The 22,109-nt window shown below is 38.3% G+C and overlaps 2 protein-coding genes across 6 annotated transcripts; both read left to right on the plus strand.

The window, feature by feature from the left end:
- Window positions 1–4,500: 4,500 nt before the first annotated feature.
- LOC131318899 (replication protein A 14 kDa subunit B-like) lies at window positions 4,501–10,516 on the plus strand. 2 transcript variants are annotated; one of them, XM_058348938.1, is made up of 3 exons: window positions 4,501–4,656; window positions 8,722–8,980; window positions 10,245–10,516. In XM_058348938.1, exons 2-3 carry the CDS (start codon window positions 8,725–8,727, stop codon window positions 10,307–10,309), a joined length of 321 nt encoding a protein of 106 aa, XP_058204921.1. In that variant the 5' UTR covers window positions 4,501–4,656; window positions 8,722–8,724; the 3' UTR covers window positions 10,310–10,516. The 2 variants fall into 2 exon arrangements, with proteins under 2 accessions (XP_058204921.1, XP_058204922.1); XM_058348939.1 differs by having other exon boundaries at window positions 4,531–4,849.
- A 2,656-nt stretch (window positions 10,517–13,172) lies between these two features.
- Window positions 13,173–21,902, plus strand: LOC131318891 (heterogeneous nuclear ribonucleoprotein Q). Of its 4 annotated transcripts, XM_058348925.1 has the most exons (10): window positions 13,173–13,291; window positions 16,167–17,267; window positions 17,351–17,467; window positions 17,638–17,778; window positions 17,973–18,146; window positions 19,413–19,620; window positions 19,769–19,944; window positions 20,973–21,058; window positions 21,522–21,673; window positions 21,704–21,902. In XM_058348925.1, the coding sequence occupies exons 2-9, from the start codon at window positions 16,779–16,781 to the stop codon at window positions 21,661–21,663; spliced, it is 1,533 nt and encodes a 510-aa protein (XP_058204908.1). In that variant the 5' UTR covers window positions 13,173–13,291; window positions 16,167–16,778; the 3' UTR covers window positions 21,664–21,673; window positions 21,704–21,902. The 4 variants fall into 4 exon arrangements, with proteins under 4 accessions (XP_058204908.1, XP_058204904.1, XP_058204907.1 ...); XM_058348921.1 differs by having other exon boundaries at window positions 21,522–21,902; XM_058348924.1 differs by having other exon boundaries at window positions 13,177–13,291; window positions 16,770–17,267; window positions 21,522–21,902.
- Window positions 21,903–22,109: the final 207 nt, after the last annotated feature.

Raw genomic sequence — 22,109 nt, forward strand, 5'->3', positions numbered from 1 at the left:
CTTTCTTGACATTTTATTTTGATCAATTGAAATTACTTGAGCGGCATCACCTAGTTAATAACGTCGGAATTGTTGTGACTAAAGGTTCAAACTCAACTTGTATTGGTTGGTCTTGGTGCATTTACCTACGAAGCTTGGCTCAAACTCAACTTGTATCAGACCATAGGTCGATCTTGGTGCATTTACCTATTATGCTTGATTTTCCTTCTGTCTTAGGTTCCAGTATTGTTAAATATGGTGATTGTGTTTTTCAGAATTGTTTCGAAAAACAGCAGCAATAGGAGGAATAAACGTAACAGAAAATTACAGTGATGTTCATAATATGATGACCCTACGTAGACTTCAATTTTGTTTCCCTCTAGAAGGTAAATTCAAATATTAATAGAAAATTACTTGAGATGAAGAAGAAAGCCGAAGAATTAGAGAAGGAAGCAGAAGCCACCAGAATCACGCTGGATGAAGCAAAGGAAGTGCTAAAAGTTGCACAAGAGGAAGCTGAGAAAGCAAAAGCGGTCAACATTGTTGGCACCCGTTATTCTGAATGATTATTTTGTCAAGAAAATGAAGGGTATTGATTCAAACTTTCTTTTGAGTGGAGATCTGCTTGAATGGTGCTCCTTATGATTACAGGTCTCTGCATAGACTGGTGCTTAATGTCTAATAGTTTATCTCAAGTATCTTTTGGATTCCACTACTCTTTCCATGTACAGGTTGAACAATACTTTACACACATCTACTTGTTAAGTTGCAAAATTAGTGTTTTCGCTGATGTGCTGGACAATCTTTTATCTTATCGCGCATTTATTGGCCATATGCAGCCCGTTATCCATGCATGGAACCTTACATAAATGTTGCCAAAATTTTCTTGTGTTATAGACTTATAGCATAGAAAAGATGTGTTATCAACTTGTATAATGCTAATCCAGGAGATTTAATGGTTTAAATCCAGTTTTGAATCACATTTTATTTTCTTAGGATAGTTCGCCCCGCCCAATTCCACCAGTTCTTACTTTCTTGGAAGGGAATCCCCGTTGTCGCCCATGATTTGAGTTTCGTTGCTGGACAGGTGTGAACTTCTACTTCTCCGTAAAGGGGCTTATTCCTAGGATTGATTGGGTCCTTCAGTCCCTAGCTCATGTGAGTCCCTCCCTCCACTTCTCCAAATAGTAAACTATGCATTAGGACCTAAACCTGTACTATACTAGGATAAATAGTAGGTTTCCCTTGGTTTAGCGGCGGTCACACCTCTTGAATTCGTAGGACTAGCTAGGATTTATCAGATACGTTAAAAATCAATTAATTCAATGTCATTCCAAGAGATGTAATGATGGCTTCATGCCCAAGGTCGGAGCAAAATTTTGATGGAAAAATGGAATTGTTTCTCCAATATATAAGTTTGCTTCTGGCATCAAATCTCTGTTCCTACATGCGTGGGCATGTTAATGTGTCCATGCCCACTTGTGTATCCATGCATAATTTACTTGCTCTGAGATGGATCCCATCTCTGAGGGTAAACCTATTTATGGAGATAATTCCAGTGGTCCTTTTGAATTAGCCTTGGATTTTTAGAGAAAAAGCACAACGAGGTGTCCTCATTTTACAGGAAACAAACCTCCGCATAGGCTATACCTAATACCCACCCCCTTGGGCCTTGCCTACAGTACTTGCATGAACTTGGGCTCTTGCACCGGTTCACACTCTTCTTCACAAAAGACTTGAATCCATGCCCAAGCTAATCAAAGATCCAAGCAAGGGGATGAACATCAACAAGCTTGATCGGGGATTCTAATCCGAGGAGCTAGCCTTGCATGTTTGAACTCTTAGTACAATAATGAAACGACTTAGAAAAAGTAGCTAAGCTTTTCTAAAAAATTTGATGCCAATGTAAGAAAAAACCGGAAAAAAGGACAAATAAAAATATGGCATATTGGTTCAAGGCAGACCCACCTGTAATCGCATCGGGAATTTTCATGCATGAAATGATGAAAGTGAACCTGACAGGCAAAACAAAACATAAAGAAAAATAAGTTAACGAGATTAAAAGTAATGAGAAAGACTGTTACGATTTTAGAATCCTCCTTGTATTTAAAATGCCTGCTGCTTATGGTTTCATCTGGCGGACAGACAGCTTAGTTAGAGAAATTATGGTGGGACAACCAAAGGATCTTCTGGAGTCGATGGCTCAGCAAATAGCTTTCATCCTCCAATTGTACTCTGTTGGGATTCTGGTTGATGAACAAAATCAAAGATATTGCTTTCATCCTCCAATGTATTATCGTAGAGACACTTTTCGTGAGGAGGAACCTTGAAGCGAAAATAAACTATCTTACGCAGAGAAGGAAAAAAATGCTCGCAAACCTTCAAAATTCTCTCTCTCTCTTCATCTCAAAACATTGAAATGATATATGCAACACCAACGTAGCAAAAATGTCAATGAAACGAAGATCCATATAATCTTTGGGTCGCGTTTGGATCCCAAAAAATTGAGGTGGCAAGTGGCTGATCAGGAGGTGAAAGGGGGACACAATCGATTGATGAACCCAGGCTGCATAACGTGAATTGCAATGACGTGATGGTAGAAGGGGAGTTGAATGATTCGCGTAGCGGGAGTGGGGAATCGAGAATCGGGTACAGCTGTCGTGATTTTCTCAACATTTTTGACACCGGAGCATGTCAAAAGCGTCTGGTTACATTAAAAAGTCGAGGCAGTGATTAGTGTGCGAAATCAAATGAAAAACACAAACTGGTCGCTCTCCCCTTTCAGGGTTATTAACGCTTATTTTTAGGGTGGGTTTTTCTCTTACTGGCTATAATGAACTAAATTGATTAAAGTCCGTATTTTTATGGATTTTTAGACAACTCGTTCTCCTCACATACGTATTTAACTATCATATCATTTAGTGGAAACAACTTAATTATTGTCGTTAGTTTGAAAGACAAAAAATTTAGTGAAAACTCACCCTTAATGTTTGCACGGATCTTTCTACTCCAAGGTATGCTTTGATGCATTTATTTTCTTACGAAGCAATAATTCATAAAAAATTAGCGAATGTGAAAAAAATTGAATAAGAAAAAAAAAACTATTTGGATTATTTGGCTAACATAGGCCTAATTCGGGTTTGATTCCATTGAAGAATTAATAGCATGCGGCTATAAGTCGAACCCTAAACCAAAAGCTTCTTAAGACTTTTGATTTTCATTTGGTTAATTACCACCGCACCAAGCACACAATTATTTAGGGCGAGAGGCGGAGTGAGACGCAAGGTCTGTTGGAATCTAGGTGCGACTTGAGGCCCGAGTCCTATCATAACTAATACATCAAATGACAAATTACTAGGACAATGAATTTTGGAAAGTGTACCATTTTTAAAAGAGTCGTTCACTACTCGTCATGTACCAATGCCAAAAATATTACTACTACTAAACTGTTTGAAGCTGTTTTCTAAAGAAAAATGTTTTTTCAGAAACTCGACTTCGGCCAACGAAAAAAAAAAAGAAAAAGCTTTTTAATTCTGAAAAAAAAAAAAACAGAGCCAACATGATGTTCTTTGGATACCAAAAGGTCCCAAACTGACAGGCTAGGAATTGGGGAGTGGAGTTTCACGTTACACTTATTAATAGATTTTAAAAAAGAAGACTGATTTTGCTACTTTCTTTTTTAAAAACGCTATTCTACTGCAAGTGTATTTTTGGTGCATAGATTTTAAAAAGACGGCTGATTTTGCCACTTCATTTTTTGTTAACGCTACTCCCCTGAAATAGTATTTTTGGTGCAAAAATACACTTACAAAGAAGTGGCGTTAACAAAAAAGAAAGTGACATAATTATCTCCTTTTAAAGAAATATAAACTATAAATGGACAAAGTGGATTGCCGGTCCTTCTTTTTAGTCATATATATAGATTGTGGGTAGTTATACATGTGTACACAAATAAATACATCTATTTGTGTACATCTATTATATAGATAGTCATCACTTTGTAAGGTAGTATTAATAAATTTCTTGTCATTCTTTGAAAAAAGAATTGGCCAACTTTAGTAGTACAATTATTACTCAAACAAATTTAATACCAAGGGCGGACCAAGGGGTGCAAGGAGGGGCCCGGTTCCTGCATACCTTATAATTATTTTATTATTTTTAATCACATTTTTAGGTTTTATTTGTGAAGAGATGTCCTCTCAAAATTATAGTATTATTATATTAGGAGGATATTTCGTTGTTACTATATGATATTGGGTACATGTTATTTAGTCCCCAACTCCCCGCAACAAGAAATTTGGATCTGTCAGTGTTTAATACTCTCTCTGTCTCTAAATAAATATCTTGCCCGCAAACTTAAAGTACTTTTCTCCAATTTTTTGAACCAAAAAATACATATTTTTAAAGACTTAAGTTTACGGTTAGACATTTATTTAGGAACGGAAGGAGTACTATTCGTTTTGATTTAGGCTGGAGTATATGCTTGTATTATACGTAACCAAGCGGCAAAGCCCAAGATAAATAGAACCCTAAACCGGTCCTCTTCATTTTGGCTTTCCCGCCAAGAAAACTGCAGCAAAACCCTCCCGCTTACAAAAAGGCCTCTGGTCGATCTGGTTACAAGGCGGCAACTCAAATCTCAATCGCACTCTCCGAAGACCTTCTGCCGAAAACTAGGTGACATTTCAATCCCTTCAACTATGAACTATCTTGCTACTTTTATGCAACATTTATATATATCACTCAGGATCCTGTGAGGGAGAGAAGAGAGAGAGAAGGAGGTACGAAGAAGAAGAAGAACAAACGGCAGACGACGAACGAACGATCGATCTCGACGGACGACGACCCACGAACGACAGACAACACCAAGGTCTCTCTCCCTCGATGATTATTAGGGTTTTTTTGTTCGAACCAATTTAGGGCTTTTATTGGTTCGATTTGTGGTTCGATTTCGAAGCCCTAATCTGAACGATTTCTGGTTCCATTTCTCTCTTGATCTCTCGTTCACCACTGATTTCGTCTTCATAAGTGTTGATTTCGACTTCATAAGTGTTAGGGTTAACTGGACTTGTAGCCAAGCACTTGCATCGAATTAGGCCTTTTTTGGGCAAATGTGGAAAATTAGGGGAAAATCCTAATCTGAACCTGGAAAATTAGGGCAATTTTGTATGAATTTCATAAGCCCTAATCTGAACCTAGAGACATGCCTGCATATGCATGATCCTAATTTTCGGTTAATCTGGAAAATGCTTGTTCTTTTGCACATTGGATGAACACTAACGTGTTATTTTGTATGAATTTTGTGATTTAGGTGGATCTTTTTGTGTTGCTATGGTTTTCTAATTGTTGGGTTTGTTTTGCTAAATTACTTATCTTCTCATTTTTTGCCTCCATGGAATTGAAATAAAATAATAATGAACAGAACCGATGCAACATTCCAATCACCATTTAAGCAATTCATGTCACCCATATTAGCCATATCAGATCAGTTTTACCTGAACAAAAACCTTATTAGTTACATCCATTCTCAAGCTACACAAAAGTCGGGGAGTTCACTGACTTTGGAGGAATGCTTTACAGAATATGAAACTCTTGGAAGTTAGTATCTTATCTGAGGAAACTTAATGTATGAAACTATGAACCAACAATAGAAGTTCTACCGTTCTGGTGGCTCCTTGAAGGTGATTGCATTAACCTTGTTTCCCATGAAAGTGAAGATTCTTTTTGCGATCTAGGGTTTTCTACGCACAAGGATGTCCGATCCACACTCCAGTAGTGATAAAAACCAATTTAAGGAAGATGCAGCTGCGGGAGTAGTATAATTACGGACCCTTCTTTTTAGTATGTTTTTGGGCACCTGAGATCCTCTGTGCCAAAAAATTGGTGTACCTCTGTATCGAGATGTTTTGGCTTGTTAGAGTATGTGAGTTTTTTTTTGTGTTTTAGAATTTTTATGCCATCCAATGGCCGAAAATGCACTGGTGGTACAGAGGATTTGAATCCGTTTTGGGGGGCCTGAAGCAAGCAGTGGCTTTCTAGACTTCTGCTCAGGGCCGGGCCTAACTGAGCGAGCAAGATAAACCTACTCATCATTTCGTTTAGGCTGATTAAAAAGGCGCTACCAGGCGTGAGGCGAGCTTGTATCGCCTTAGAGGTGTGAGGCGAGGCGAGGTTGGACGAGGCGCCTGAAGATCTCGCCTCACATTGTTGGGGCAAAACTAAAACTAACCAGGGCTTACTCAAAACAAACAACGATCAGAAATTAGAATAGGGTACCTCTCTCTCTCTCTCTCTCTCTCTCTCTCTCTCTCTCTCTCCTCTGCACAGCAAACAAAGATCTTCAAATCTCAGAGGTAAGATCGATCATCTCTCTCTCTCTCTCTCTCTCTCTCTCTCTCTCTCTCTCTCACCCTTCTCTCTCTCCCCTCTGCGTCGAAACCCTTTCTCTCTCCTCTTAATTTCTTCTCTTCTTCGTTTGCTGACAGGCCCAACACACACACATATATAATATGTTACCGTTGGTGGGCAGTGGGCTGCACACAGTTACACACGTAATATATGCCGCTAGATTTGATTGCCATTAATCATTTTGTTATGTCTCTAAGGCTAATTCATGGATGATATGTTTTGTTTAGTGTTTGGTGGTTCCGTTTAACTTTAATGCCCTTGTTTGGAATATGTGGATTGTTTACATTTTATGAATGAGCCTGTTTTATGTTTTTTTACTAGTATTTCTACTATTTCATATGCAATATAGTGATGTTAATTCTAGTTTTGATGTCACGAGTGAATGTTGCTCATTTATGTAGTATATCTTGCTCTTTTTTTTTAAATGCTCACCTTGCGTCGTGTCTCGTCTTTTTCGGGCTTTGTGGCCTCACCTTCGCCTTGCGTTTTTAAATCACTGCGCCGGCCCACCCAAGCCTAGTTTCCGAGCATCCCACATTCTAATAAGGGCTGTTTTCAGATAGTGAATTTGTGGCCAGGAATTTGAGAAAATAAAATGGTACTTAGGAAAAACCTTCTACCTTTGTTTTACTTCAGTATCCAGAAACTCCATAGTGATCTATAATCCAAATACAGTCTAAATTAATTGCTCTGTGAAAACTTTCGAGGTCTATTTTTAAAGAGACCCAGGAAACTACGGTTGTCAAAGTTTATGAAATAGTAGTACGACTTTAGTAACATACGATTTGAGGCACCCATGCCGGACTAGCACAAAACTTTAACTTGGCAGGCGAATGATGTTACGAGCTTGGGTATCATATTTTTCGCTAGACCTGGCATTGGTTTCTAGGAAAGGCTTGGGAACAAAAGAGTCGGAAGGTTGCTTTAAAAGAAGATGAGGATTGGCCTTGGAGCTTTGGAACAACAGACCTACAATTGGTTTCCATTGTGTGTTCCCTCGTGATCATGTAGAATTCACTATAAATGCAAAAGTTGTGTTTTGTTCGACATGGGTAGAACTTCACCCATAACCAGACGGCTGCTTTAAAGATCTGTACTGTTCAGAGCATCCGCAATGGTAATAATCAAAATCAATAACCAAAATGTGTCACGTCAGCATTTGATTATCCATTTAGTCCATAATCAAACTTAACAACCTCTACCTCCACATTGGTTATTTTTGCATCCCTAACAAAAAAAACCCCCACAATACACAATGCATATCTGTCCAATCGCAAACGAGTTCCAATCACGCACCCGACTACACCAAATTATTCGTCTCGATGAGATGATTCCAATGTGGGGTGTTTTTGAGTTTTGAGTTTGGTTAATGGTAAAAGTTGTTAAGTTTGGTTATGGAATTGATGGAATTTGATTATTTGCTAAAAGATTTGTAACTTTGCTTATTACAATGTGGGGTGTTTTTTGAGCATTGTTAAATTTGCTTATCCACACCCATTTGCTTATTAGAATGGGGATGCTCTCAGGGCCTTCAGGCACTAAAGGCAGTCAAATAGTAGTGAATGTTATGTTATTAGGCATCTTATGATGTATGTGAGAAACCTTTTAATAGCTCACTTGGGAATTGGGAAGTGTTACCTGGTATAAAAATAGGTGATTTCGTCAATCATATATCTGCCGAGTGCCGATGGATGCACATACCTGGGACACTTCATTGGCACATTTATGGTGACATAAGAATTGAGAGGTACCTGCTTGATCTGTTGAAAACGTCTTATGCAACAGTTGCTGATAATTTCTTCGTATTGTCAACCTAAAAAATGCCACATAGAAAGAATGCTTTTTGGTTTGTCAGGTCAGACCCAGTTAGCTTCTTGCACGCAATGCGTACGGGAGAGATTAAAATGAAGGCCTTCGTCAATTTATAACTGCTTTGGAGTGATAAATTCTCGGTTCTATTCTGCACTGTGACTGATTGAGTTCCAAGGTTCAACCCCTCCGAATGAAACCTAGAAGTGGACTCTTGCTGACTTCAGCTTAAGAGGGTAGGCAAGAAGCCATTAGACTGCCTTATTTACACGTTTCTTAGAAGTTAAACTGAACTCAGTTGCTTTAAAATACAACCAAATTACCAAACCCTTGCTCTCCCTTGCCTATTTTTTGCCCACGTGACACAGCATGAGGATTTTGTCTTAGTGTATTATATTATATGGACAGATCTTGTATGCTCTATATTTCCACTGCTGAAGTGGTGGAGTTATTCCTCAACCAACATTACTTTTGAGTTTTGAAGCATGGTGCGTATCTTACTGATTTGTTTATTTATGTTTGAAGGATATGGATACATCAAACCCTGCTGTTTTTGTAAATGCGGAATTGCTGCACACATATATGGGACGTAAGGTTCGGACTGTCATCCAGGTTATGAGTTCTGATGGTGGTACTGTCATTGGAAAATCTACAGATGAAAAACAGTTGGTTGTGAAAGGCTCACCACCCGTTCCTCTCACTACTTACGTTGAGGTGATTGGTATTGCTGACAGTAATCAGTCCATTCGTGCTGAAATTTGGAACAACTTTGGTGATACATTTGGTATGATTTCTGCAATATTAAGTCTACTCCTAACTGATTTCTTACACGGCCCCACACCCCACCCGCCAACAAAGACCACCTGTCACACCCACACACATGAAGTGTGGGTTCGAGAATTGCAGTGGTGATACATATGTTTCATTTTACTATTGGCCTGTGTTTGCATTGAATGCTAGCAGTATTTTTTGGTTGCTTAAGGATGACTCTCGTGAGTATGAAATTGGATAATCTGTTTTCAAATGTGGACCATTTAGAGAGCAGCCTGACTTGCTTCTCAGGCCTCACCATGCTTGGTCATGAGCTAACCGTTTCATGTGTCAGTCCGGTTAATCTCGGGTCCCGATGAGTGGTTCCCCTTATCCAGTACACAGAAATTTCTTGATGTCAGCTGAACTCCGCTTAAAACGGGTGCCACACAGCAGAACATTCCTTCATAGCTTGCCGCGTTGTACTGGCTGTTATGGGCTGAGGCTACCACGAATGTGGGCTTAGCCCTTACTGCATTCCTTTGGTATTGGCTCACAGTAGGACCGAGCAAACAGTTCTCATTGAGCCATAAGTTGGGCCGGGGCTAGGCCCTCCACATTTACATATGTTCATCTAAGGTGGCTATGAGAAAGCAGGGATGGCTTCCATATGACTTTCTATGTACCTGATTAAATGTTAAAGTTATTCTGAAGGAGCACTGACTTCTGCAATAATATAATTCAAAAGCCACAAGACTGCCAGCCAGAAGTTATTTTGCCTATACTCTATACCTGGTTGCAACTTAGTGGGCATTTTCGTGGCACGTTACAAACCTCTCGTTAGTTACACAGTGCTAGCTTGAGATTTATTGAAATCTTTTAAGAGGCAAACACGTAGCAGTGGTTATCACCAATACATCTTTGTTGAGGAGTCCTATCAGGTTGCAATATTCTGGTAGGTTCTTTTCTTTTGAAATTTTCTTTCAACTTTTCTATGCATGAGAAAGAATCACATGTATCTGATCTGGCTTGAATCCATGTTAAGGATAATTGTTTTACAATGAAGGGTACTGATGCAAAATTTCTTTTGGGTGGAGATCTGCTTGAATGGTGGTCCTTTCGACTACAGGCCTCTCCATAAATTGTTGTGTGATTTCTGCTTAAATACCTATTGATTGCTTTCTTTTTTTCAAACTATTATGGTGTGGATGTATTGACCTTATTTGATTTAGTTTTCAACTTTGTGAGGATTTTGGTGGCTTTGCTTCTGAAGGGCTTTCGTTTCCCCCTTTCTACAGACATGTACAACTACAATCAGCTTTGCATACTTGCGAACGGCGAATACAAGCACTTGTTCATCTGAGGAAATACAACTAGCATTCCTTAGCTTTGTTATGCTAGAAGTCAGTAACGTACATACTCATGAAACAAGTCATCACCTACTTTCTGGAATGATGTTAGGACTTGTGTGTTACTGAGTTCAGATATTCTGGTGATTTACTAGTGAAGTTTGGATGGTGTTTCTGGATCACCCTTGTTTTCTTAAATGCAAGAAGTCCTATTATGGTGACCTTTCTTTGTTGATGAGTATCTAGTGTGTCTGATACATAGTGTAGAAGCTGCTGCTTGATATGGTTATTTTACACTTGTGAGATCAGTCCATACGGGACTTTGCCTCGATTTTAAATGAGACCCTCGCTAGTCGCTAGTGGACTATGGGATTAGTCCTCATGAATTAGTCGAGGTTTGCGTAAGATGGCCTGTACACTCTGGGTTATCAAAAAATAAGTGAATGTATTTTGATGACTTTGTACCTAGCCCAGTGCACCGACTAATTTGGGCATCAATGTCACATCCAGTAGCAACTAGCGAGGTTCATAAGTGAATGTTCGATTGTGGATGTTGATTTTACACAAATTATGTTAACCCTTTTCAAAAAAATTATGTTAACCCCTGCTTCACATAGCTTTTTGTGCTTTTTTGGTTTTTCATTCTTATTCAAAAAAAATAAATTGCAGTTGTTAGTTTTGCTTCAAACTTTCGTGGACTATTGGTTCGTCACGTCAATAGGAATTGGAAAAGTAAAAAATTATGATTTTTATCCAAATATTATGTGAAATATCCAAGATAAAGCCTAGAAAGCTGGGATTTTTGGAATTTTTTTGGGTAATTCTCAAAATATTTGGATAAAAGTCGTAGTGTTTTACTTTTCCGATTCCTCTCGTGGAGATGAGCTCTACAAAAGTTTGATGCAAAAATAACAAATGCGGAAAAAAATTGAACAAGGACAAAAAAAAATAAAAATTCCCAAACAAGCTGTGTGAAATAGGGGAATCCTGTAACAGTAATTTGATGGTGGATGCTAACTTTGTGTTTACTATATACTCCACGTAATTTTTTTTTTTTACATATATATATATATATATATAGGATGATCTTGTTCGTCAAAAAAATATGTATTCTACAGCTTTTCATTAAAACCTTGCAAGGCTGTAGTAGTGGTTAAAGGCTCTAAATAATGTGGGATGGGCTATTGCACTTTCTTTCGCTAACTATATGACCTGAATGCGATATAGATTTCATAAAATTAAACAAAAACTCCAAAGGATGCGGCTGGTATTAAAAATTGCCATCAGATAAAAAGGATAAAATCGGAATTTACAAAATTGCAAAAAGGTGAATAGTAGAAATACAATTGATTCTTTATCTTAGAGAGAGAGATGTGTCCCTTAAATAATGAAGACACAAAATAGAGACCTAACAACTACCAAAGGTTGTAGCCTAGTGGTTTTATGGTTTACTCTGTTGTGATCATGGGACTCTCAAGGTTCGAGTCATGCGATCGATATCTCTTAGAATTTGCCCTCCTACGAGTCACAGTTGTACTCCACTAGTTCTTAGCGGGATAAGAGAAGTTTTGACTCTATGGTTTCCTTCGGATTGTCGCGGAATCGAGTGCCTATAGTCACGAGGGAGGGGCTGTTATGCCTTGTTACCCCTCCTCCACCCTTTTTGGTCTAGCAAAAACAAGTAGAGACTAAGGAGCCGTTCTGCTTAGATTTTTAGAATTTTGTTCTTATTCAAAAAAAATTCGCTTTATCTTGGATATTTACAAAAAATTTGAGTAAAAATCATAGTAATTTTTTATTTTTCCGATTCATTTTGACGAGACGAAGCAGAAAACCACAACAATTAAGCTCAAAACTAACACACGTGAATTTTTTTTTTTTTAATAAGAACAAAAGCGAATAAATCCCAAATATTCCTTAGGAATGCCACCTAATAAAAAGAACTTGCTTGGAACTTTGGGTCTCTATTTTGACGAAAAATAATAGTGTGATTGAAGATGCTCCTTTTATTCTCTGTGTTTACGAAAAATTCTAGGAGCAAATTTAGAGATTCTTTTTTTTAGTCCTTATATATGGAGCACCTTCTAAAAACACACTAACAGAAAATATGTAATTGGTCATGAAAAATTTTCGTCGTCAAAGGGTTAATTTCTTTTTTTACTTTTCTGATTCCTCTCGTCGAGACAAATCAATAACCCACAAAAGTTTGGCACAAAACTAACAAATGCGAAAATAATTTAAATAAGGACAAAATTTTCAGATTTAAGTTAAGTCCAAGAGAACGCAGCCTAAAACCAAATTACATTTGACGAGCCACATTAGCAAAAGACTCTCCAAGAAAAAAAGAAGCAGCAAACTTGGTACACTTTTTATTGGTGAATAATTGATTTCTTAACAAATTTAATGGTTATTATTAGTGAATAGTTAATTTCTTAACAAAGTGGGCCACTTTAAAGTTTTAAAAAGTGATAAAAAAAAATATAATTTGCATAGTCCCTTGGAGTTGCATAACTCTCCAATTTACCGTACGGGTCACCAAAATACATATTTCATGTGAAATTTTGCTTATTTGTTTGGAGATGCTCTAGAGTCTAGAGTATCCGAAAATATGAATTCTTGAGATTTTTTAAGCCAAAAAATATACTAATTATTAAGCACCGGTTACACAAACAAAAATAAGTAGTATTTTTTAAATTAAATTAAAAATTATATATTATAAGAGAATGATATATCTCGTAAAAGTGAAAAATAAATACTTAAAAAATAAGAATCGGAATAGAGTAGAAAAAACAAATCCAGATATTAAGTACCGAAGTAGTCTACAGTTGAGTGACCGGTTCGCTTAAATCCCCGGTTGTCTTGAACCGGTGACTTTATAACACGAAACCGGAGTTCTTTATCGCCCTCGTACATGAGAACACAATAAGTCAATAACAGTGCTAGGGCTTGCAAATTATACCTTCTCATAGCTCGACGGCGACTATCCCTCTCCCCAGGTTTCTCTCTCTCCCTCTCTCTCTCTATATATTCTTGTAATGTATATGTTGCATACGTAAACGTTTCGGTACATATTTTATGGAAAACCTAAAATGTCGTTTGAGTTTCTCTGTCCTCCTCTTTCCTTATACGTATGTCCGCTTCTCATTTGATGTGGGGCGTGTGAGATTCGTATTTCGGGTTTTGAAACAAACTACTGATTCAATAATGGAACGGTGTCGGAGGACATAGCAATTCTAGCTCAGTTTGTTTTATCTGATGTCCTAGTATCAATTGCAAGAAAAAATTATCAATTTGGTAATAAAGCAGTCTGATAGACTTGTCCCACACGGCACATCTAAGCTACCCAAGTAGCATTCATATAATATAGAGACTACTCTACCCGTTGTGAGTAAAGTTTTAGGTTGGATTGGATCACTCCGTGAAATCTGATATGGTATCAGAGCGAGGTCTTGAGTGGCTCACGTGGGTTGAGTTTCTGCTCGAGTCAATTCTCTCTCCTCACTAGTTTATGCATGTACAGTCGTACCTACCTCCATGTGCCACCCGGTAGCATGTGAGGGGGAGTGTTAGACTTGTCCCACACGACACACCTAAGCTGCCCAAGTATCAGTCATATAAAAATCTAGAGACTATCCGTTGCCAATAAACTTTTAGGTTGGACCACTCTGTGAAATCTCAGATGGTATCAGAGTGAGGTTGTGGGTGATTCACGTTGGTTGAGTTTCTACCCGAGACAATTCTCTCTCCTCGCTAGTTTATGCACGTACCTTCATGTGCTTTACCAATTGGTTTTATCCTCCGCTCCCTTCAACCAAGAAATCTCGCACATTTAAAGTATATGAACAATTGACGAACATATAGCCCTTGGAAATTTTGCATAAGCTCAATTTGAAGACAGAAACGAAAATATATCTGGTTAAAGTCTACTGTATCCCATTTCTATTGATTTCGTATGATGTACAATATGTGTATGGGTGTCATGGTTTTGTGTTGGTGGATCTGAGAGTTGAACCAATGAGTCTTAACCAATGATGCAAATGAGCGAAAGGTTCAATATGCTAACTTCTCTCTTTGTTGCTGTAGCTCCTCAGTTGTTGTGTTCATTAGTATGCATATGTTGCTTTTCCCCTTATTTTTGAGTAACTTTTCAATATTGATTGACGTCATGTGATTCGTGGAAATTTCTTTGCTTGTTTTTTCTCTATATGGACACTTGAATTGCATTTTATTGGGGCATGCCCAAAAGTAGAATTACAAGTTTTTTTTTTGAAAGTTTAACTATCTTCCTTTTGAAACCCATACCTGCATGTGGAACTTCTGGCTATTTTGTACTAAAATAAAATAAAGCTAAGCATCAAGAATTTTGTATGCATGGAGAATTGTTTATTAACCAGCACGACAAGAAGGGCTCTCCTTTATACTAAAGTAGGTCAGACAATGTACGTATCAGAAAAAAAGAAGGAATGAGGTGTTGATCTCCCTGTATGATGCTTGTCAAAAAGAAGAGTTAAATGCGCAATTGAGAGATTTTGTTCAATCTTCATTGGTTCGACATGATAAATATTATGAACAACTATGTAAAGATAAGTCTGCCCCCAATGTACCTCATCTTATTGCCTGCATCACAATCCCCTCTGCTTTCCACTTCACAGTGCTTTTGCAGGTTTTCTACATAGATGGAATTACTTGGAACATGGCCCTAGAGTATTGGTTTTTTTGGAGTGTATTTTAAGTTTTACTGTAAGTTTGTGACGTATGTGTTGTGAAGGTCATACTCTCTTTCTGATAGAAATGATAGTCTTTGAAGAGAAGTCCTCACAGTGTGTACAAATTTTAGAGGTGTTCAGAGCCACCATAGCAAAATGGTAGGACATTAGTATGACAATTGACAAAAAGAGGAGAGGAGTCAGCCATCAGGGTGAGCGCTCACTATCGTTTAGAAGAACAAAGAAAGAATATGAAAATTTCATAAAATCCTTGTGTCGCCTTGGTCGTGAATCAGATTTTTTAACTTTGAACTCTCACAGTGGTTGGATCTATAATTCGAACTTACCAGGGATCACTGATATCTAATCGGAAATTCATTCCGAAACTTGATTTAGTGATCCAAGTGTTCCCCAAAGTTTTTTCAAATAATAAATTGTAACTTAAAAAACTTGAGAGTCAGCTTTGCAAAAAAAAAAAGGTTAGAAAACCCCCATCTTTATACCCCTACAAGTGTGTTTCGCATGGGTAATTTGAATGATAGTAATGTCTTTTGTTAGGTATTTATCGCTTGGAAGAGTAAGTTCTAATTTTGTTATTTATAGTAAATGCTAAGACTTAGCGTACCACGATTTAGGCATGTGGTGTACCATGGTCCCGCTCCTGTTAATTGAACCTTTACAATCCTCATTCTAGGTCACATACATTGGATCTTATGCTAGTGCTTGTACTGATTTTAGAAATTTGTATGAATGTTGCTTCAACATTCTCGAATAATGATGATTATGCTGATGGGACCCTGTGAAATAAATTTTTGGTTTTCAAGTATTCGTAATTACGTAGTGCTTCGCTGTACTCTTCCATTATGATTTTAAGTTTTCACAATACCAGGGTAATCTTTTAGTTAAACAACTAAATTAACGGCATCAAAATCCCTTGATAGGCAGAAATTTACTTTTTAAGAAAATAACTCTCATCATGGCACATTGTGGAGCTAAATTAATTGATTCTTCTCTCAACAACCCATTATGAGTGAATTTTTTTTTTATTACACAAACCTCTTTATGGCACAATGTGAAGCTAAATTAAGCGATTCTATCAACAAGCACCTTTAGGGTTGGTCATTGACCTTTATATACTCAACTCCTATGCGTTAACTTACTGCAGGAAGGATACCAATTGGTACATTTGTTTGTGGGTTCAAATGGGACTATTTCTTGCCGACCAAGCCAAACCATTTAGTTGGTGTCTGGATCCATTGTCTTGGTTTTTTTGCTTTGCCATTCCTTCGTTTATCTTTCCCCACGATCCTTGCAATTTTCACCTCATGGAGTTCATTACTCATTCCTTTTTTTTGTTTGTTTTCCTTTCCTTTCTTTGTGATGGATTGTTGATAGATAGTTAGACCATGAAAGGTGGTTGTTTTTTTTCCGGCATCGATCGCTGTTCAAATTTCAGAAACTCATTGTATCATTGATTTTTGCACCTGTTAAGCATCACCGTCCTCTTGATTATCGTTCAGAACTCTCTCTTGCTTGTTTCTATGAATCTATTAGTATTGCTAGTATGTTATGATCCCTTTACTGCAAACTATTCACATTGCAACTCCTTGGAGCCATATCTCATGGCACAGATTCAGTCAAGATTCTTACTCTGGGCCTCCTTTTTCCCTTTCATTTTTTCTCCACCCACCCATGCTTCTCTTTCTTCTGTGAATGCTTCTGGCTTCTGTCCTTCCATAACAGTTGCTGTGCAAGCTTACTTTATTAGATTCATAAGATGCCTCCGAGGAGAAAAGCAATTGCTGCAATAGCTAAATCAATTGAACCTGAGAAGCCAATTGAAGTTGAAAAGCCTGTCGAGTCAGAGGAGAGGGTGGAGCTTGATGAAGACAATGATCCTGAGGAGATAGTGGAGGAGGAGGAGGAGGAGGAGGAAGAGGAGGAGGACGAGGAGGAGGAGGTTGAGTATGAAGAAGTAGAGGAAGAGGTAGAAGAAGAGGAAGAAGAAGAGGAAGAGGTTGAAGAGGAGGTGGAGGAAGAAGAAGAAGAAGAGGATACTGAAATCGATGGCGCTAATGTGCAAAAGGGCCCAGATGGTGATGTGAATATGACACCTGCTGGGGCAGATGAGGATGTGAGAAAAAAACATGCTGAGCTTCTTTCACTGCCCGCTCATGGGTCGGAAGTATACTTGGGTGGCATTCCTCAAGATGCTTCGGAAGAGGATCTGAGGAGCTTCTGTGAAACTGTTGGTGAAGTTGCAGAGGTATGTTACATGCCTTGCTACATATGGATATGTGCCTTTATGTCAAATCTGAAAACTACATTATTTAACATGCCTCAAAACAGGTCAGAATAATGAAGGGAAAGGACTCGAGCGAAAACAAAGGTTATGCCTTTGTCACCTTCCGAACTAAGGAATTGGCTTCTAAGGCGATTAAGGAGCTGAATAATACTCAACTGAAGGTAAAGCAAGCAGACCATTACTTGTTTTTTTTTTTTGCCCTTCTTGAATGGTCACTGTCATTTATCCTAATCATACAGCCTTTTCTTCTTTTTGAAGGTTCGCTTCGTGAGCTTTTCTGTATTTTCAATGTTGTTGTACTAACCCTTAATCACATCTTTCTTTTCTTCAGGGTAAAAAGATTAGGTGTTCAACATCTCAAGCAAAGCATAAACTGTTCATTGGTAATGTTCCGAGAAACTGGGGAGAGGAAGACATGAAGAAGGTGGTAACTGAGATAGGACCCGGAGTTATTGCTGTCGAACTGCTGAAGGTTTGTGCACGCCAGTTTTTATTTGTTATTTTATACTTTATAACTTGTTTTGAAGTAAATTGTTAACTTTTTGCATTAAATTTTATCTACTTTCCATCTTCTCCAATACTTTACTAGTTTACTCCCACATACTCTCTTTGACTCTCTGTCATTTACCCTTGATTGTTATTTCACAATCTTAATCACTATTGTAGGACCCACAAAATTCCATCCGCAACCGTGGATTTGCATTCATCGAGTATTACAACCATCCTTGTGCAGAGTATTCGAGGCAAGAGATGTCAAAACCGGAATTTAAGCTTGATGATAATGCTCCAACTGTAAGTTGGGCTGATCCCAAAAATGGGGAGTCTTCAGCTTCTTCACAGGTGCTTTGCATTAACTTTCATCTTTTTTTCTCTATTTAATGGAAAATTCAATGTTTGCATGCGTATGAATATATTTAACGGTAACTTGCTTATAGAACGCGAACTGTTCTATAGGGCCTTCTTTTGCTGCCAAGCATTTATATTTTGTATCGGATGCTGGTGCTCCTGTACTAGCTATACTGTAATAAGCAAATAACTTTTTTTCTTTTCTTTTTCTTGTTCTTTTGGCAAAATCATTTGATGCACTTGTGGTTTGGGGCTGGAGGACTTCACCTCCCTATGGTTTGATAATAGCCATTAAGCACGTGGTTTTGGACTCTATTGCAATGCTAACACCATTAATGGAAGGTTTGGAACAACCTTAATGCCCTTCTCGCTTTTATGGAAGTCCACCTCTTCCGCGGTCTCCCCCATCAAATGAGCACGAAGGTTTTTCACAACCTAATCACCACTTTTTAATTGGTTCGTGTATCTACAGTGTTTCCACTGAGCTCTATTTAGTATTTATTGGAGCTATACAATCAAAGGTTCAAAGCTTGGTTGTCTGAGAAGGAATTACAAGCGTTGGGGTTGTCTTATATATTGTGCTCAAATCAATCCAACAACCTGTAGTTCTTGATCAAATTGGATGTGTGATGGTGCAATGCTTGCCGGGAGAAAAAATCTGATCACCTATTGAAGAAAAAACTGAAGAATATAACTGCAACACACTATGATTAGCTAAACCCAGAGTATTCAGATATTGTTATAGCAACTCAGTGACTTTACATGGAGTTGGGCATTATAGCTTTTAAATCTAAGAATCGAAGGAAAAAAATTGTAACTAGGAAAGTGGTATAGAATCAGACGACAAGTACCTTGCTGAATTTGTCCATTGCAGCAATTTGAGATCTGGTAATCCGTTTGAGTCTCTCAAAATTTTAACATGCCAAGTTGCCAACACTCACGATAGGGGTTTGTGGAACAATCTCTCGTCCATCTAGACAGAATTTGTGATCACGAGGTGCACAACGGTGGGAACAGCAAGGAGCCAAAATGACTATTTTTAATGTCAATACGGTGAAGTGCTCATTGGTCAATGCATGCCTTTTACTCTTTATCCAGTATCCTGTATTAGTATTACAGCAGACTTAAATTTGTGATCATTTGCAAAAAGTGACAATGTATTGCTTCGAGCTCCTAAATTTAGATGTTGAAATGAATCAACTACCTTATCCAATGGGACTGGAACCATACACCCATTCTTAATTTCTGTTGTGCATACAGGTTAAAGCAGTTTATGTGAAGAATTTGCCCAAAAACATTACCCAGGATCAGCTAAAGGAGCTGTTTGAACATCATGGAAAGATCACAAAAGTTGTTCTCCCTTCTGCTAAAGTAGGACATGAGAAGAGCAGGTTTGGTTTTGTACACTTTATGGAAAGGTCAAGCGCAATGAAAGCCCTAAAGAACACTGAGAAATATGAGATAGATGGTAAGCAGTTTCATTTCTATGTTCTTGCCAGTCAATATTTATAACAAATGAAATATGGCATCTTGCTGAAGGTTCGAGTCTGAACTTGCATTACCTTAAGCCGTGATCCATTTTCCTCCTTTTGTTTTTTCTTGGTCTCATTTGACAGGTCAAGTTTTGGAGTGCTCTCTCGCTAAGCCACCTGCTGATCAAAAGTCATCTGGAGGGCCAAATTCACAGAAGCCGGCCTTGCTTCCGACCTACCCACCTCGTCTTGGTTATGGTTTGGTTGGGGGTGCATACGGTGCTCTAGGTGCTGGATATGGTGGTGCTGGTTTTGGACAGGTAAGATGCCCTGTTTTATGTAGAACAGTAGAAGTATGTACTGATATCCTATATCTTTTTCTGTATGCACCCTCCCGGTTCTACAATTAGCAGGGAGTCTAAGAAGTATGGACACGGACACGCCATTTCTCTGAAATATTAGGATACAGACGTGTTGGGGATACCTTGGTAACATTTATCTATATGAATTGATATTTTATTAGAAGGATTAATGTTCGTGTATATTTTTATATAATAGTACTGGTTTAAAGTTTATTTATCTTAGCACAAATGCCAAAAAGAGTATTGAATAGTAAAGTATAAGCACATGTCTTTATTATCCTTAATAAATGAAATGCAAAGCCTTAAAGGAAGCTTTGGTTGAAGGCTACACAATAAAGATTCAACGCACCCTTAAATTTAAAAGCCCAAGCCCACCCCTTGGAATTAAGAATGAAACCGTAAAAGGTAGTCTGAGCACTTTGGTAGACCTATAATCAACCACAACAGCAGTGGCTGCTGCTTTGAGAGTCTGATACAATGAAGCAGCAGCAGCGGCAGGGGTCGTGCTTGAGACGATGAAGAGAAGTAGCAGGTTGTCGTACCTCTCTTTGTCTCTCCCCCTTATTCTACTTCTTTGTTGATGCTTCCCTCACGTGTCCCGAAAAAAATTGATATAAATCACAGGCTTGTCAGAGTTGGACACATGTTGACACTGGTACGTTAGTCTCGGCAGCGTGTCGGGCTCTTAGCCACGGATCAATATGGAGTGATGTGTAATAGTTGGTGCATAATAGTTGACTTCATTCTGCATTATGCTTGATTCATTTCTGATTATCCCTCCTGCACTTATCCCGGTTAGGTAAAATTGTTAACCAAATAACTAATGTCAATAATGTGCCAGTTTTAACTTTCAATGATCAACTTGAACTGGTTGGTTCTCTGTGATGCTCGAGTGTGTATCTGTATAAGGAAGATCCTTTTGAAACCAGCATTTCTAGCTTTGTCTCTTCGGCTTCCATGCTGATGTGGATTCCATTGTTTTGCAGCCGATGATGTATGGAAGGGGACCTACTCCTGGTGGCATGGCAATGATGCCGATGCTTTTGCCTGATGGAAGGATTGGATATGTTTTGTGAGTTTAATTCATTTGATATGCTACTTATGGAATCCACACACTTGGTCTTATAGATGTGCTATTTAAATGTACATGAATCATTAGTATTCAATTATCACATTCCATCAAGATAGAATTCTAAGTTGATAATCTCTTTAAGCACTAGCACCCATGGATTCTGCCGTATACACTTTTAGGTTTTCAGGAATTAATGGAAAAAAAACGTCGAAGGTTAAATTTTCTACTATCATGGTTTATGATTTGAGTTGTACACCAACATGCACTGTAATTTTTATTTCTAAATTTTTGGTGGTCGAACCAAAACCAAACTTCAGAGGTTGAAGGGTTCTTGCTTTAAGGTTGTGTTTGGACCTTAGCATCATGGCAAGTCATCAATGTAATATTTGCCAAAGTATGTATCCATTTCGAGTATTTGCTTAAGTATGGTGAAGCAATAAACATTACCTGTCTATTACTGTAGGCAACAGCCAGGAGCGCCACGGCCAGCCCCACCACCACAGCAGAGAAGCGGCGGCAGGAGCGGTAGCAGAGGAGGAAGCTCAAGTGGTGGAAGACGCGGTAGTGACAGTGGACGCGGGGGTAGCCGTTATAACCCTTACTGATTTGTTTGTAGTGATTGTGGAAGCAATTGCCACAAAAAAGATAACGATGGTAGTGTGCTTAATTGCTTTGGTTAGTAAGAATTCTGTGGTTGTCCGCAGAGTAAGAAGACAAACGTTTTTTTATCGTGTCCTGAATTTTCGTCACTTTTCAAATCTTTGTAACGAGATGCAGCCGCACATTACTCTCTCTCTCTCTCTCTCTGAAGGTGTGAATGGGCATTCCAACTCTTTTCATGGCATATACCAAACTTGCGAATGGAACCTTTTTTTTCAACGGTCACGGGTGTCCGGACCAGCTTATGCATGCCTAACTAATCCCTTCTCTGGTCTGGTTAAAGACATGTCATTTATGTCGGGATTCACAAGAAATTTCTTTCTTGCGACTTGGTCTAATCAACCGGACTAACTTGTGCATGGAATTGGGAACCCCTTCCAACATACCAAAA

Source organism: Rhododendron vialii, chromosome 3a (genome assembly GCF_030253575.1).
Source record: "Rhododendron vialii isolate Sample 1 chromosome 3a, ASM3025357v1".
Taxonomy (NCBI): Eukaryota; Viridiplantae; Streptophyta; class Magnoliopsida; order Ericales; family Ericaceae; genus Rhododendron; species Rhododendron vialii.

Bases quoted from the DNA above. Each gene is read 5' to 3' on its own strand.
- LOC131318891 (XM_058348921.1), top strand. From the start codon at position 16,779: ATGCCTCCGAGGAGAAAAGCAATTGCTGCAATAGCTAAATCAATTGAA. The intron at 17,468-17,637 runs GTAAAGCAAGCA...TCTTTTCTTCAG, and splicing joins TGAATAATACTCAACTGAAG to GGTAAAAAGATTAGGTGTTC. The intron at 21,059-21,521 runs GTGAGTTTAATT...CTATTACTGTAG, and splicing joins GGAAGGATTGGATATGTTTT to GCAACAGCCAGGAGCGCCAC.
- LOC131318899 (XM_058348938.1), top strand. From the start codon at position 8,725: ATGGATACATCAAACCCTGCTGTTTTTGTAAATGCGGAATTGCTGCAC. The intron at 8,981-10,244 runs GTATGATTTCTG...CCCTTTCTACAG, and splicing joins CAACTTTGGTGATACATTTG to ACATGTACAACTACAATCAG.